The 16175-nt window shown below is 43.3% G+C and overlaps 1 protein-coding gene across 1 annotated transcript in view; it reads left to right on the top strand.

The window, feature by feature from the left end:
- Positions 1-15386, top strand: part of CNIH3 (cornichon family AMPA receptor auxiliary protein 3) — a 1135308-nt gene extending 1119922 nt beyond the window's left edge. Inside the window, exon 6 of the mRNA XM_069608707.1 lies at positions 11123-15386. Within this exon, the coding sequence (XP_069464808.1) occupies positions 11123-11153 (31 nt within the window). The 3' untranslated portion in view covers positions 11154-15386. The remainder of the gene's footprint in view (positions 1-11122) is intronic.
- The last annotated feature ends 789 nt before the right edge of the window (positions 15387-16175 follow it).

Genomic DNA, 16175 nt, shown 5'->3' with positions numbered 1-16175 from the left:
ATTGGGGCGAGAGAATACCTTCTCAGGTAAGTATAATTCATTTAACATGGGTATGGTGGAGGAAGGGTGGCAACTGCTTTAAGTGGGCCGGGGCCAGGCTCCAGCAGTCTCTGCAAAGTGGGGCTGAGCCGGGGCCCTGCCGGGGGCCCCGGTCCGGGGTCCGTCCATGCCAAGGGACACATTATTCCGCCACGGCCGCAGCCGCGACCGGAGATGAGCCCTCCCTTTTCAAGTCAGGCAAGCTAAATGACAGAAGTGCCAGCCAGCCACAGCATTGCTCAAATTCAGCAGTGCTGTGGATGGATGACACTTCAGTCACTGCAACTTCCTCTCGTGACCCCGTCGGGGTCATGAGTGGAAGTTACGGTCCCTTTGTTTCCCCAACCCCTGCCCAAGTCAAGGAGGCGTCTTTGACCCTCTGTGAACCTGGGGGATAACAGAGCCCCCAGGTTCCCGAGGGTCAATTGTGTACTTTGCAAGCCATCTTTACATATTTCTATGTTTCTAAAGATGGCTTGGAAAGTACACAATCCAAGCCATCTTTTATAAAGCTTTGTCAGAAAAGATGCCTCAGGCTTTGTCGGTCGACAAAGCTTTATAAAAGATGGTTTGAATTGTGTACTTGGAGCTTGAACTACTGTGGACTACTGTGGACTTTTGTACTGCATTTACCAGCAGGCCATTGGTAACCTTGTTGGAGGCGGGCCCATAAAAGAACGAGGTCGCGCGCACCGCGCGCGCGCACCCAAGCGAGTCCCGTGGAGTCCCGCTTTGCCGCATTACTCTGCTCCCGAGCCTTGAACTATTGTGGAGCTTGAACTACTGTGGACTACTGTGGACTTTTGTACTGCATTTACCAGCAGGTGACTTTGAACCCGCTAAGTATACTTGCTATTGATCCTGCCTTCAAGACCCAAGTTTACACTGTATTTATTTCTATTTTGTCTAGGCCATTGGTAACCTTGTTGGAGGCGGGCCCATAAAAGAACGAGGTCGCGCGCACCGCGCGCGCGCACCCAAGCGAGTCCCGTGGAGTCCCGCTTTGCCGCTTCGCCGCGCCGTCCGGGGCTCCGCGGTACCGAGGCTCACACTCACACAGGGTTTACCGACAGGGCCGAGTGCTCATTTCGTTATACTGCTCCCTGTCTAAAACTAAGATTTGAGCAACTACGACTTTACGTTGCAATTCACTGAGTTTTACTGGTGACCATGTCCATTTGCCCTAACGGCTTTCTCCGGTTGACATCAGGCATGCCGGTCAATACAAGACAAAGAATTATGTCTGAGATCCATCCTGACCGCGAAAGCCCCATTTCAAACGCTGTTCCATCCACCTTGTGTTCTACGCCAGTTCAACAAAATTCTCGACAAAAATCTAAAATACTACATCACAAAAAGGATCGGAAGGACCGTAACACAGACATACGGAAATATGGGTTTGGAGCTTTGAGACATGCTGAAGTGGCAAGTATTGCTGTGTGTACAGAATCTCCGACAACCCCCACTACCAATGAGGTACAAGTTCTTTGTAACAATCAAACAGCTGATCCTAATGTTCAGACTGTATGTAATGCATCTTTAATGACTGATAATGAAAAGCTGTCTGCATCAATGTCTGATAGCATGTTGTTAAGAAATGCCCTGTCTGGAGCCCCGTACACAGGCCCCCCCGTGAATGAAAATGTGGAAGCAGCCATAATTGATTTAGATTCGATCAACTCTTCCTTTTCAGCCAGTCTAGAAAGGTCGAACCTCTCACAATCCCCTGACATGTTCCAGCGATCCAGTGGCAGCACTGCAGTTGAGATCTCATTTATCCCTCCAACTCCTCGCAGAGTTCAAGATGGTCAACAAGCCTCATCTCCTAACTTGACGGACATATCTAAACCCGCTAATCTAACCTTGGAGGTTATGAATATAGCACTTATGTCTCTTGCCAAGTTGTTTGAATCCACCGATGGCACACTTAGAATGCTTACAGAAAAGTTTGATCTGCTCAACTCTGAAATATTTAAACTTAGATCTGAATTGGCATCCCTCCGAAAGGACTCTGCTAAAGAACACACTCAAGAACTTGAGTTCCAAAAAAAGATGTCTATATTCCTTAATAAAAAGCTCCCAGACACAGTAAGTAAAACCTCAGCTCTTATAGATGCGCCCACACAGACAAAGAAAGATCCAAATATTCAGAATGTAGAAATTAAGGCCAAGATGGGACACACACAACAAGAATTACAGACCACTCCACCTGCTGAAACGTATGCTCAGCTACCGTTTGTAAACGGTATCATTACAGATAACTCTATCCCAGCCCAGTCTCATGATCTAACTCAAGCTTCCTCTATGATAATCTTACCTGAGGAAGTGAATAGAGCGGCAGCACCTGAGAAGTCTATATACCCTGTTTTCGATGTCAGAGTCAACAAAAATATAGTAGGAATAAATGTCAAACCCAAAAAATTGCCATCTCAAAAAAAATCCAAAAATGTCAAAATGGCAAAAATGACAGTCTCATCGTCAACGAGACATTTTATTAACAATCTATCACGTGCCAACACTACCACCCAAGTGGTCTCCGGGATTATAACAAAAAAATATGATGCATTAACCAAATTGAGGAAATCTAAATATTTAGAGTCCTGTCAGTCCCCTCGAGTAATTATAGATCATCCTCCTCTCGATGAGTTAATAAAACTTGCAGAAGGTCATCACTCCTCTCACCTCTTGACATCTCAAGACAATGGTGAAAAGGCTAGTCAAACTCCATTACATCCAGTAATAAATAGCAAGAGTGAAACAACTGACGACACGCTTGTATCAAGGCAAAACTTGAGACGAGAGATTGACCGCTACTTAGAGAATCGAAATTTTGAACCCCCCATGTTCCCCATCATAGTCAATGGACCTGCGAAAAGCTCCGTTGCTAACTTCATGATAACGACAACGGAAGCGCAGAGCATAGAATCGAACAAGATTACTCCCAAACGAGTATCTTTTGCTGACTCAGAACTCCCAGGTCAGCACAATTCAGCACAGGACTCAGTAAATAACAATATTATCAGACAAAAAGATATTGATGAAATAAAAGAGTCCATTGCGCGACTATGGATGATAAATTCGAAATCGCAGCGCATGTTGCCACAAAAAAAAAATGATGACAATAATAAAAAACAAATAATGCCATCACAGGTTGATACAGACAAAGCCTGCGACGTTAGCAGCAGTAAACTAGACAAGCACATGAACATGACATTAAAAAAGGTACAAGGCAAAATTGTAACAAGATATGCCTTGCTACTAGGGTGTCGTCAGGCTCATCAATATATTTTGAACCGCCAGAGTGTGCTCAATTTGTTCTCTGATATATCAACACTCGGAGACATTCAATCGCAAGACATTGATCAAATCGAATTCCAAAACGAAAATGACTTAGGTGTGGTACTTGTGTGGACGACTTCTCTGATTGTACATAATGTGATATGGGCAGCGCGAGAAGCTCTATTTGAAATGGGCTTTAAGCTTTCTCGATCTGATGTTGCAAAATATCCTCTGAAGTCCTGCCTCAAAACATTGCAAAAATCACAATACCCCATCTCAATTTATGACATCGGGGAGCGAAAAGAGTATCCACAAGAGCAAACCAAGATCACGAGAGTATAGCTAGATACAACCAATAAACAAGTATGTTTATCCCTAGTCAGCTGGAATACTCGAGGCCATAGCCATTTGATTAATAACTCTAAGAGTATACTCCAAGACTTTGACATCATTCTATTACAGGAAACCTGGCTCACCACCATCCCAAGCTGGAATAATTTTGAAATGCTTCTGGAGCCGGCCATACGAGCAGACAAAGGTCGACCTATGTCGGGATTACTTACTGCTATTAACACACGAGCAAATTTACATCTAACTGCATTACCGGCGATAAATCCATTTATACAATGTGCCCTCGTCGATGTTAAATCTTGCAAGATTGCATGCTTAAATGTGTATTGGAATCCCTTGAGTATCACAGCTGCCATGTTTTTTAAAAATCTTACAACTGCTCTTGAATACATTATGTTGAACAATGGCATTATACACATCATTCTTGCAGGTGATTTGAATCTACATCTATTACGAGGGGACTCTGCTAAAAAAAATGAACGGGCTGATCTTTGGACTAAGTTTGCGAAAGCATGGAACTTAATTATGCTAAATGGTACCAGTACAGCTGATTCTCCACCTCTTCCGACGTGGCGGAGCAGAAACTATACTGCTATTATTGATTATATATTTGTCACTAGATGTCTTTTTGACCATATAACTGACTTTGCAGTTAAAACCTCTGAGTATAGTGATCATCAGCCACTTACATGCAATCTCATGTTAAATCCTGATATAAGTGCGCTAAGACAAACTTACAGTGGGTCAGCTAATATTAACAACTCCTTAAATCGGCTGAAATGGACTAAGCAATCCTTAACACGTTATCGTGATCACTTACAAATGTTTGAGAATGATCAGTCCCAATATATTAGCATAAATGAACCAGAACCGTTTCAACTGATGCAGTTATATGCAACGCACCACAAATCCTATGGGAAAAGAACTCAGGTATGCGATAATGTAGTTCGCCTAAGGAAAGCATTGTTTCGCAAACAAAAGAGACAAATCCAACATCTAGCAGAACTAGATAAAGCCTCAAAATTGAGAACCATTAAAACCGCATATAGAAATTGGATGCGGGAACATAAGATCACCAACTATCAAAAAAATGGCGAGCTAATGCTAAATCAAGTGCTAAGAAAGAACTCAGCACAAAGCTGGAAATTAATTAATTCAGTCACGTCAGCACCACAGCTTGCCTCTCAGATAAATGGGGTATTAGAAAATGACTGGGTATCTCATTTCTCAGGGATATATGCAGCTCCTCTTGGGTCCGGATCACTAGACATGCCTTATTCCAACTTTAAGCTTGATTTTGATGAAGATGATATTCGAAATCTTATCAAAAATGCCAGCATGTCACGTGCCCCAGGCCCGGACGGACTTTCGAACGCAGTAATAAAAGAAAATGTGGACGTGTGGACTTCCATACTTTACACGTTATTTCGATTAATCATACAACATCAAAACATTCCAAGATCTTGGTCCCATTCAATCATTGTTCCGATCTTCAAAAAGGGCAACAGACAAAATCCGATGAGCTATCGCCCAATAGCCTTGCTGGACGTCTCCGGCAAAATCTTCTGCAGATTAGTGCTACGCGATTTGAATGCCTGGACTCTCGCAACTCATCGTAGAGACCCTTTTCAATCTGGGTGTGTCTCAGGATTAGGAACCTCAATAAATCTTACAATCCTGAATGCACTTAAGATGTCTTATGCCCAACGAAAACAACCTCTCTATATTGCATTCATTGATTTTCGTATGGCCTTCGATTCAGTAGACAGAAATCTACTAATCAGAAAACTGATAAAATATAACTGTCCTGAATCCCTAGTTAAGATCGTGGGTCTTCTTCATTCTAACACCTCTATGCAAATTAAGCTGAGTATGGAAGGTACCCTATCCAAACGGATAATGACAGCTAGAGGTCTAAAACAAGGGTGCATTTTGGCATCCACCTTATTTAATTTATTTCTGCTAGATTTAGCTGATGAATTTGCCTCAGTTCACTCAGACTCACCTAAACTAGGCAAACAAGTGATAGCATGGCTCCTCTATGCTGATGACTTAGTTCTTATCTCCCAGACGCCTTCTGGCTTACAAATTTTGTTGGATGTACTTGACCAGTATATCTTTAGAAACAATCTTATTGTGAACCAAAAAAAGACTCAAGTCATCATTTTGGGTAAACCGAAAGCGACCTTGTATAACAAATTTTACTGGATAATCTCTAATCATAAACTCGAAGTGGTCTCGGAGTATAAATACTTGGGGACCAACTTCAATAATTCAACACTCGATAATCCCTTTGAATTGTCGTTGCGAGCTAAATTATTAATGCTCACCTCGCAAGCAAGAATCATCCATGCAAAATTCGGGAAATTCTCTTGTGTCCCTCTCATGTCATTCTACCAGCAGAAAATTATACCCGTCATCACATATGGACTTGAATCTATGTTACCCAAATCTGTTATATTCTGGGATCGCATAGAAGCAAAATTTTGGAAAACAGTCTTAAATCTACCGAAAAGTACACCTAATATGCTTCTCAGATTTGAACTGGGGCTTATATCAATCCAAGCCCAAATAACCTGGAAAATGTGCAGTTTGCTCAGAAAATGTATCATGGGAATTTCGATGAGAAATAGCCTTGCAGTATTAGCTGATTATTTAACATCTTCTGACCACATTTTTCCACAGCAATGGAGAAATCATGCTATAAACGCGTTGGCTAAAGCGGATATCTCACTTGACATCTTGGTAACAAATCCAAATAGAGCTAAAACTAAATTCTTTCAGATGGACTGGGTGATAACCCAGGAGAAATGTCTCAATCTCAAAGACTTTGATAGACTCCTCTTTGGTCATAAACACTTCCGAACATTGGCTGATTACCTGACGAAATGTCCTTCTCCTCAACTAAGATCGAAAATTTTAAGATTCCGCTTTAACCAATGGCCAGTCAATGAAATACTAATAAGACGAGGCATGATCAAAAAAGAAGCGGGACACTGCCGATTTTGCAATGATATCACCACCACAGAAACAATACAACATATAATTATGAAATGTAGAGCCTTTGATATCCATCGTGGCAAGCTAATCAAATGTATGAATATGAAATATCTTGCGCGCTCAGATACTGAAACATGGGCAGCCATCTTTAACTCTTCGAAAACATCTGTGCGAATAGCAACCATTGCAATTCTAGATGCAGCATTCCCAGAAGAGCAAAAAAAGGTCATATTAGCCACTAACGGAACTAATCTTGCACAAGGGATCAGTGAAAGTGTGCTTGACATTCTTTCAGTGTCGTAGACATGGACACAAAAAAAAAAAAAAAAAAAAAAAACAGATAAACAATAATAATTTGACACATGTATAGTTTAAAAATATGTAGCTTTTAAATTCCCAGGACTTATTCTCCTCCCTATCTCTTTGGTTTTCATAATGTATTACTTATTTACTGCCAAAATTTGTTTACTATTCTTTTAATTTTTTAATATGCTACCATTTTGTACTGTTTATATGGAAGGAAAAAATATTTGTAAAGTTGTTGTTTCAACTAAATCAAATAAAAAAAAAAAAAAAAAAAAAATTGTGTACTTGTATATTAGATATTTCTAGGGTTATAAAAGATGGCTTGAAAAGTACACAAACCATAGTAAGGTATTCAAGCAAATATATAAATGCTTGCACACATTTATATATTTGTTTGCGTACCTTACTATGGTAATTTTCACGCCACACACATCATGGAAGTCACGCCCCCGAATGAGGCCCCCCCTCAATTTCTTACTCCGCTTAAAACACTGAGGGTGGCTGATAGTGATGTGGAAGAGGACAGCGGCAGAGGGCAACAGGGACAACACGCTAGGCGGGGACTCGTGGATCAGGGGAGGGAAGCGGACAGCCAGCTGGAAACACACAGCTATACCAATAGATAAAAACTGTATTTCAAACTTGCTGATTGGCTAACACAAGCCACGTGCCCAAATCGCTCCAAAGGTTCCGAGCTCCCAAATCCAGTCTATCTGCAACGAGGCGTGCTTTTCAGTCAGTGGGTTTCAGCTCTCAGGTTATAGGACAGGAAAGGATGTTGCCAGACTTCCCCTGAGCTGTAGTGTGATGGCCCTAAAGCTATCCCACAGGAGGCGCCCTAGTCTGGGGCTCTGCAGTGAACACTTACACGGCAACCGTAGGCATATCCCAGAAGGACAGAAGCAGATAATGGACTTTCTCCATCTACACTTTCGGCCGCCATCTTGCCTGCACTTCTGGTAGGAAATCGAGACCCTGTGTTGCGGTCTCGTTGGCAGGATGGGGCTTCCCACAGGATGGGAACTGACCTTGTAGTTCCTTAAGGGGGAAGGTGCGTTGGGGGTCAGGTTGCAAGGCGTGTTGGGGGTCAGGTTGCCAGGATGGGGTCTGTCACAGGATGGAAATTGACCTTGTAGTTCCTTAAGGGGGAAGTGTAGGGGGTCAGGTTGCCAGGATGGGGTCTGTCACAGGATGGGAATTGACCTTGTAGTTCCTTAAGGGGGGAGGTGTGTTGGGGGTCAGGTTGCCAGGATGGGGTCTGTCACAGGATGGGAATTGATCTTGTAGTTCCTTAAGGGGGAGGTGTGTTGGGGGTCAGGTTGCCAGGATGGGGTCTGTCACAGGATGGGAATTGACCTTGTAGTTCCTTAAGGGGGGAGGTATGTTGGGGGTCAGGTTGCCAGGATGGGGTTTGCCACAGGATGGGGATTGACGTTTCCGGTTGTCACATTATGGGAATTGACCCTGTGGTTCCTGAAGGGGGAAGGTGTCTAGTTGTTATTATTCCGTGACCTGACACTGGTGGTGCTGTGGAGCCCCACGACATGTTGGAATGTATGGGCAGAGTGAGGTTGGGTTCCATTCTTGGCAGTTAGACCGTTGCTGCTGAGTGGGGAGGGCCTGCCTGGGTGGTGGTGCCGGCTGTCCCCATTATCATCTACTTGTATCTGCATTGCCTGTTCTGCACACCACACAATAAAGGCGGCACTGCTAACAAGTTTGCCTGGAGTCGGTTTCCTTATGTCCACACTCCACACCCTGCTTTTCAAGCAACACCTCATCGGCCATTTTAACCAGATAGAACGTCTTCTCCCTTTTGCTCTGCCCTTCCCCCAGCACTCATTTTGCTTTTAGGCAATGAAGTACACATATTGGCCCTCATTACGACCCTGGCGGAGGTCCATGGTGCAATTTGCACCATGGACCATGGCGCAGAGCTGCCAATACCGCCATGGGGGTTGGCGGACTTACCGCCCCATTCCGAGGTTGGCGGGGCGGTAAGTCCCCAATCCCCATTTACCCTTCCCCATTCCCATTTTTGCCCCATAGGGTATAATGGGAGTGGGGAAGGCGTTAATTACGCCACCGTAAATTACGGTGGCGTAATTAACAACAAGTCCCGTAGCGCCATGGATTTTTCCTCCTGCAAAAAGCAGGCGTAAAAATCTCCATGGCGCTACGGAATGTCGTAGTCTGGCGGAGAGGTACGCCATGCATTACGCTGGCGTAAACCCCTCTCCGCCAGGGTCGTAATGAGGGCCATTGTCTCTTTTTCTTTTGCCTGCACACATTAGGCAATCAAGTCGAGAACAGCTCATCCTATACCTGGCTGGTGTAGGAGACTTTATGAGCATAAAGAATGAAGGTATTCCCCTTCTGAATTATATTGTGAAGGGAGACTTTGATACTCTATATCTCTTCCCATCGGTCTGGAATTTGAACAGTGTAGTTTCTGTTCTGGCTCAATTGTATTGAGTCTCATAAGTATAAGGGCACCTGGTCCCTATCTATGGTCCTCCAGGTGACATACACATAAGCAAAAGCAAAATATGGACCAATAGGGTAAATATGACCGGATTCTGATGTGGTTTCGCAAAATATCAACAAGAGATGGTGTTTATTTCACAATACATAAACAATACATATTTATTTGTAAATCCTTAACATACTAAAAATAGGTGCAACCTTTACACAACTTCTCCTATCATTCATCGTTCATTCCTAACTCATGCATACCATCTTCCTACTAACACATATTTCAACATGGGTAATAGTTATCCCCAAACATATACTAGTTTGAAATGTCAAGTCCAACACTCTCATGGCTTTTAGATGTGGCCCTCTGTGTTATTACTGGGGCTTTGTTGTCTACACGTGTTTCGGTTGTAGTTCACTGTGGGCTGACACGTCTTTGCCCCAAGAATTGTATTGAGGCCATGTTGTATTGTGGCATTACATCACTGACAGGAAAAACGGCGTTCTTGATTGCGGTCACCCTGAAACGTAGGGTAAGCAAGCTAAACGCCATATATTCTGGCAATCCGGACATAATGTTTCATCAGGAAAAGGAGGCCTTCCTAGTTCATTACTGATTTTTAGTTTTGGCAGTTAGGTGGCACTTTAGCACCACCTATAAGCCGAAAGTATTTCTAGGATGGAGTTGGCATGTGAGAAGGGACACACAGCTTGTGGGTGCTGTTTGGCTATTTAGCCACCCATTGACTGTGCTTGGACATATGAATCTCTATGACCATTCCCACTACCTACCTCTCCCCACCCTAAGCGCACCCTGCTGTGATCTGTGTGTGATAGCGCTATTAAGCAGTAACATCAAACATTGGCCTGCCACTGGTATTTCTAAGCAGTCTGCTGAAGGTTAATGGCTTGATTGCAGCTTCGAATGCACTACTGGAGTAATACTGGTTTTAACCAAGTGTGCATTCAACCACTTGATTTATAGCTGTTCCTTGCCCTGATGTTATGTTAAAGACAAGCATTGACAAAGCCAAGTGGTGTGTAGGTGCTAGTTATTTGCCAGACACTGCTGTCAGACACCCAGGTAGTCCCAACGTTTTCACGTTTTCAAGGTCCTGCCATCATATGGCCAGGTAGTTCAATTATGACAGTTCCTGGCAAATACCTATCCAATACCTACACAAAAGCCAAAACATTTGTCTTTGCCAGTGCTTGTTATATACGGTTTTATGTGAATTGCATTTCACCCATTAGATATGTCTTCCTACATTCTTTGCAAATACCTCCAAAAGCACACAACTTCTTGGACGTGCTGAGGACTGTCAATTTTTACTTGGTTTATACGAAAGCCCATAGGACTGCCAAAAACCATTTTGGAACGTATGGCAGAATTAACCAAGGCAAATAGTTATTGCAGCTTCCATTTTCATACTGAATAGACTTCTTTATCAAGAAGTGCAACTGTTGCAACTGTTTCATTAATGTCATCCCTGCCCCCATGGCAATCATGCAACTAGAGAGAAGGATTATGTGACAATAATGTTTTATCTTGGCCATGATACCTGGATATTGCAGGATCAAAGTTGATCACCACCGAACTTGTAATGATATTCATGTAGACATTTTAAGTGGAATCATAATATTGTTTGTTTTCTTTCTATTTTCTACCCAGCATGATCTACAATTTTGTGAACTCTGCTTAAACAAGAAAAATCTTCTTTAAAAACTTTGGAGAAGAAATAGATGGAGCCAGAACTCATCTCAAGTGCTTTGAGCATATCCAAGAGAAGCCTCTTTGATCAAAAGCAAAACCTTCAGCTGCAGTGGTCCAGATGGGCAGATATTGCAAGATACCTTCCATAAGCAATGGAGAAGTGCACGGCGATCGAATGAATAAACTGGAAGAGTTTGGGTGTTTGGTTGTTTCTGAGAAGCATTAGGATTTAAGACATTGAGAAACCTCCATGAAAATTGACGTCAGAGAGATAAAGTCAAGACCTTCCATGCTGATGAAAGCCGCTTCTAGGGCACGAAGTTTGTGGTTGCCGAGTGGGAAAAGCAGTGGTATTCTGCCAAAATATTTCTATTCTCTCTTTAGATGCTTTGCTGAAAAACATTGGATTCGAATTTAGGAACAGCCGGCAATTCTCTGCTTATGCTTTACATTCTGGGAGCACATTCAGTGCATAAGGTACAAACGTATCGCACAGACGTGTCTCCTGCAATTGCCTCACTGGTGACCGTACAGTAAATTCAGGTCTTTGCAGGTACAATAAGTGGATGGTGTGAGTGACGGAACCTTGGCTTCTTTGGGGCAGACGTGATTTGTCGCTACTCTGCAATCCAGGCCACAGCCAATGCTGCTCACCAGATTCCTTCTTACGGAATCAGGAACTACTGATGGAAACTTGGGACATGGGAAACTGACTACATATCACAGTCCATGCAACAAGAAGAAAGTCCAATAGCCATCACCAACACGTGTTGTCCGTTATGGTGGGTAAACGGCCGGGCCAACAATTGTCAAGTCCTATCCCAGCTCAGTCATGCAACACTTTGCCTCAAAGCTTCTCTATCCTCAGCACAACTCTTTATGGGGAATACGTACGTGAGCCCTCATGGGACACTCAGACATGGAGCCCATACAAACTATTAGAATACAAAGCCATTTCACAGCAGGGTTGCGTTATGCTACGTTACAGTTGTTGCCAATACAGATCTGAGTTACTGTGTGATGCTGTGCATTTCCTGATCTGAGTGTCTGTTTTTCACCCCACGCATTTCACGCCTGGATCTCACTGGTTTAACGCGCTCCTTGGCGCTTTTCGCAAAACAAAATTGCTGTGTGATTTGGGAAAAGGTAGAGCAATCTTCACTAGAGAGCAGGTCTGCTATTGCTAGGATCTATGTGACCAATGAGAAAATTCAAAACTGAATGCAAAAATGCCAATTGTGTTCTTTCGGTTTAGTGCAATCATATGCGGGGGAGTCCCCACAGTCCTATCCCATACTCCCCTTTACCTTACAAAGTACTCTAACCCACCCCCACATATAATTACAGTGAAATCCCCCAAAAAAAACATTCTGCATTTTTGCATTCAGTATTTTGGTAGGCGCAGTAAACGCATGATACGTTATTGCTATTGTTCTGACTAATGTTACGTGTGGCAGTGGCAAACCATGCTATCCAACTTCAATTCCCAAATTTTAGAAACTCTATTAAATGTTTTAATAACTGGCAGGTGCACCCGTACTTTGCACAGTAATTCCTACTAAAAAAAATAAAAATTAGACAATGCTATATTTATATTGTATACGTTTTACATTGTCCAAACCATGGAACCTACCCACATGCCAAATTTCAGGTTTGTAGAGTGTTGGGAAGTATGCTGAACATTTCAACCAGACACACACTTACATACCCAAGCTTTGCAGACCGCAACAATTAGAAACATTTTATATTGTATACTTTTTACATTGTCTACGCCATGGAAGCTACCCACATGCCAGATTCCAGGTTTGTAGCATGTTGGAAAGTATGAGGAACATTTTGAAAACACACACACACACGCACACGCACACGCACACACACACACACACACACTCTCTCTTCCTTTTTATATAGAGAGAGATATATAGATAATTATCTGTGCCATAGCCTTTTATGTATAAGGCTAGTCCATACAACCATAGAACTTTGGCATATTTTTCAAAGATTTTGGAGAGACTGCAGAGTGTGTTAAGATGAAAACAAACATGCCATTGAAAGTGAGTCTGTGCACATAATATGAATTATAATTGTGTGCTCTGCCACACCAATTTTTGCTTTACACTTTTAAAAGGTAAAGGTGCAGGGGGAAGCTTTAGCCATCAGTATATAGGAGGTGTACAGTGCAAAATGTACCCCCTCGACCCCTTTTCAGGGGGTCAGCGCTATAGATAGATATCAGTTATTTATTTTTACTGATCTCACTGATACTAATTTTGACCTCAGAAAGATGAAGAGGTGACTAGACCCGACAGTACTCAAACCCATCAGGATGTAGCCTAGTACAGAGCCTTGTAGTAAGAGCATTAGCCCACCGAGCTGCAGACCCAGTTTGACGGCCTATCTTCATCACAGGAGCATGAACCTTGTTGGTCTCATGTTTTTCACAGATGCTCAGCGTGAGGCGCTTTATTTGCCTGGAAAAGCAAAGTGATATGAATTCATGACAACTGCTGTATATTCTGATGCATCAGGTTGAGTTGTCGCCTGTGGCGCGCTTTCAGTTGGCCTTCAAGAGTGGGCCTTGATAGCTACCTAGTTGGATCAGAATTCAAGAAAAACAGGCAGGCTATTGGGGTTTCCTCTTTGAGAGGTGGTTTTTGGAACCGGCTGCAGGCATTTCCAAAGTGCGTGGGTTGGCAAAAGCAATTTTAGTCACCAGTGAATCAGGTTTGCAGGATTTTAGTTTAACGCCATCTGGAAGAAACTTCAGAGCTCTGCGTTCGAGCATATGGCCAGATTTTGGTAAAAGACCTACGGGTATTCGAAAAACAAATACCAAAATGAATTAGCTTTCATACTGAAAACGTCCTGGCCTGGTCAGTGAGAATAGGGACACCCCATAGACGGTCGTGCTTCCTTTTAGAAAGTCGCTTAAAATAATTTCAAGCAGCTGAAACTCTTAGTTAGGCAGAACGTTTCATACTGAAAAATCTCCCGTTTCCTGCAAGGCTAGTGAATGCCAATATAGTTTCTAGCACGTTTGCTATTAATGAATGTATGAGAAGTAATATCATCCCAAGATGGCCGCTGCCAATAAAATGGAGTCTGTGGGCTCTTCCTATCGTGTATCAGCATCTAGGGCAGGTTGATCACTTCAGCCCTGTGCACAATTGACAGCCAGCTGGCGCCTCCCGCTGACTGCCCAATTAAATTGGATTTTGTTGCGCGTACAGGCAGAAGTCCTGTCCATATTCCAGATCCTGCTCAGACCAGTATTTGCACATGTGTTGTACGAATTCTCCCCTGCAGTAGTATTCAAACTTGTTGAGTCATTTCATTTGCCAAAAATGGCCTGTAGTTGTCCAAAAACATCAAAGTAGAACTACAGGAGAAATATCTGCAGAGGCGTGTACAACTTCCCAAGCCTACAAATACAGAAGTCACAAGATGGAGGCAAGTTAAAAGTTAAACTTTTCTTAATATTCCATTTTCATATTATTACTAACGTAATTATCCTTAATTCACATGATATGTGGCTACAGAGCCAGAGGTTCAGGCCATAAGGACAATCCCTCCCAACCGCCTTTAAAATTGAAATGATTGCGCGTTCCCGTGCTGTCATGGGCAGCGCGACAGCAATACTGAGCCGCCATATTTGGTGCCTGACGGGGTGCCTGAGCACTGTCAGGATCCCTACACGGCTTATTTACAGTATCTGTCAATGGAAACGCCAGGAAGGGACGTTTCTGTGCGTGTGACTTTCATCCAACGCGACACATTGCCTCTCATCTGTCACAAGCGATCACCAGGCCTACGGTTTGAGTCGAGGACCCGCAGAAGCAGATGTGCCCCTCTCCACCATGGCCAGGGGCCGGGGTTAGAACTGGTACTCTGCAAGGCATTTAAAAACACAAGGAGGCCATGAACCCATTCCTAAGCCAGAGCTTGACAATGTGCGTCTCTCAGTTTTCACCGCTCTCTGCATCTTTAATCTGATGGTTTATTTATAACTGTTTACGTATATGTTTATTAATAGTCTCAACGCACTTGACCCAAACTGCTTGTAAGTGCTGTCATTAGCAGGATATATTTCTGTGTTGACCATTTTTTATTGAGGACTTTGCATCAATCAAGACATACATGAATGAGATCTCAAACAGAAATATGGAACTGAAGAAGTTATAAGACAATAGCTATCACGCAAAACCGAAATTAAAAGGCTAAATGCTGGTATGGATGTGTCTCTGTTTTTTCTCTTTGCAGCATGCACTCCCACAATTCCTTTCACTGGCCCTTCTGCAGAGACATTGAGCTGCTGCGACAGGTGATGTTCTACAACATTTGTAAGCAACCTGTGGCCCTTTCGGATGTGTTGGCCTACAAATCCCAACAGCCTTAGCCAATGTACTCAGTGGTGAGGGATCATGGGAGTTGTGGGCTAAAACATTGGAGGGCCGCAGGTTGCCCACCATTGTAATAGAAACATGATGTTGGGCATGGTTTGCAGGACGACTGGTCCAGTTCCACAGCGGTGATGGGCCTTGGCATGAGTTTTCACATATGGCATGGATAGAGGATGTGTGTGTGGTTGCAGTGATCACTGTGAGCTTGAGTTCCTGGTGCTTGAGGCCATAGTTTTCACATAAGGCATGGATAGAGGATGCGTGTGTGGTCATAGTGATCACTGTGAGCTTGAGTTCCTGGTGCTTGAGGCTGTAGTTTTCACATATGGCATGGATAGAGGATGCTTGTGCGGTTGCAGTGATCACTGTGAGCTTGAGTCCCTGGTTCTTGAGGCCATAGTTTTCACATAAGGCATGGATAGAGGATGCGTGTGTGGTCATAGTGATCACTGTGAGCTTGAGTCCCTGGTGCTTGAGGCCATATTTTTCACATATGGCATGGATAGTGGATGCTTGTGCGGTTGCAGTGACCACTGTGAGCATGAGTTCCTGGTGCTCAAGGCCGTAGTTTTCACATATGGCATGGATAGTGGATGCTTGTTTGGTTGCAG

Source organism: Ambystoma mexicanum, chromosome 4q, assembly GCF_040938575.1.
Source record: "Ambystoma mexicanum isolate Mex_15411 chromosome 4q, UKY_AmexF1_1, whole genome shotgun sequence".
Classification (NCBI taxonomy): domain Eukaryota; kingdom Metazoa; phylum Chordata; class Amphibia; order Caudata; family Ambystomatidae; genus Ambystoma; species Ambystoma mexicanum.
The sequence above is the reverse complement of the archived record's forward strand: the minus strand, read 5'-3'. Positions and strand labels throughout refer to the sequence as shown.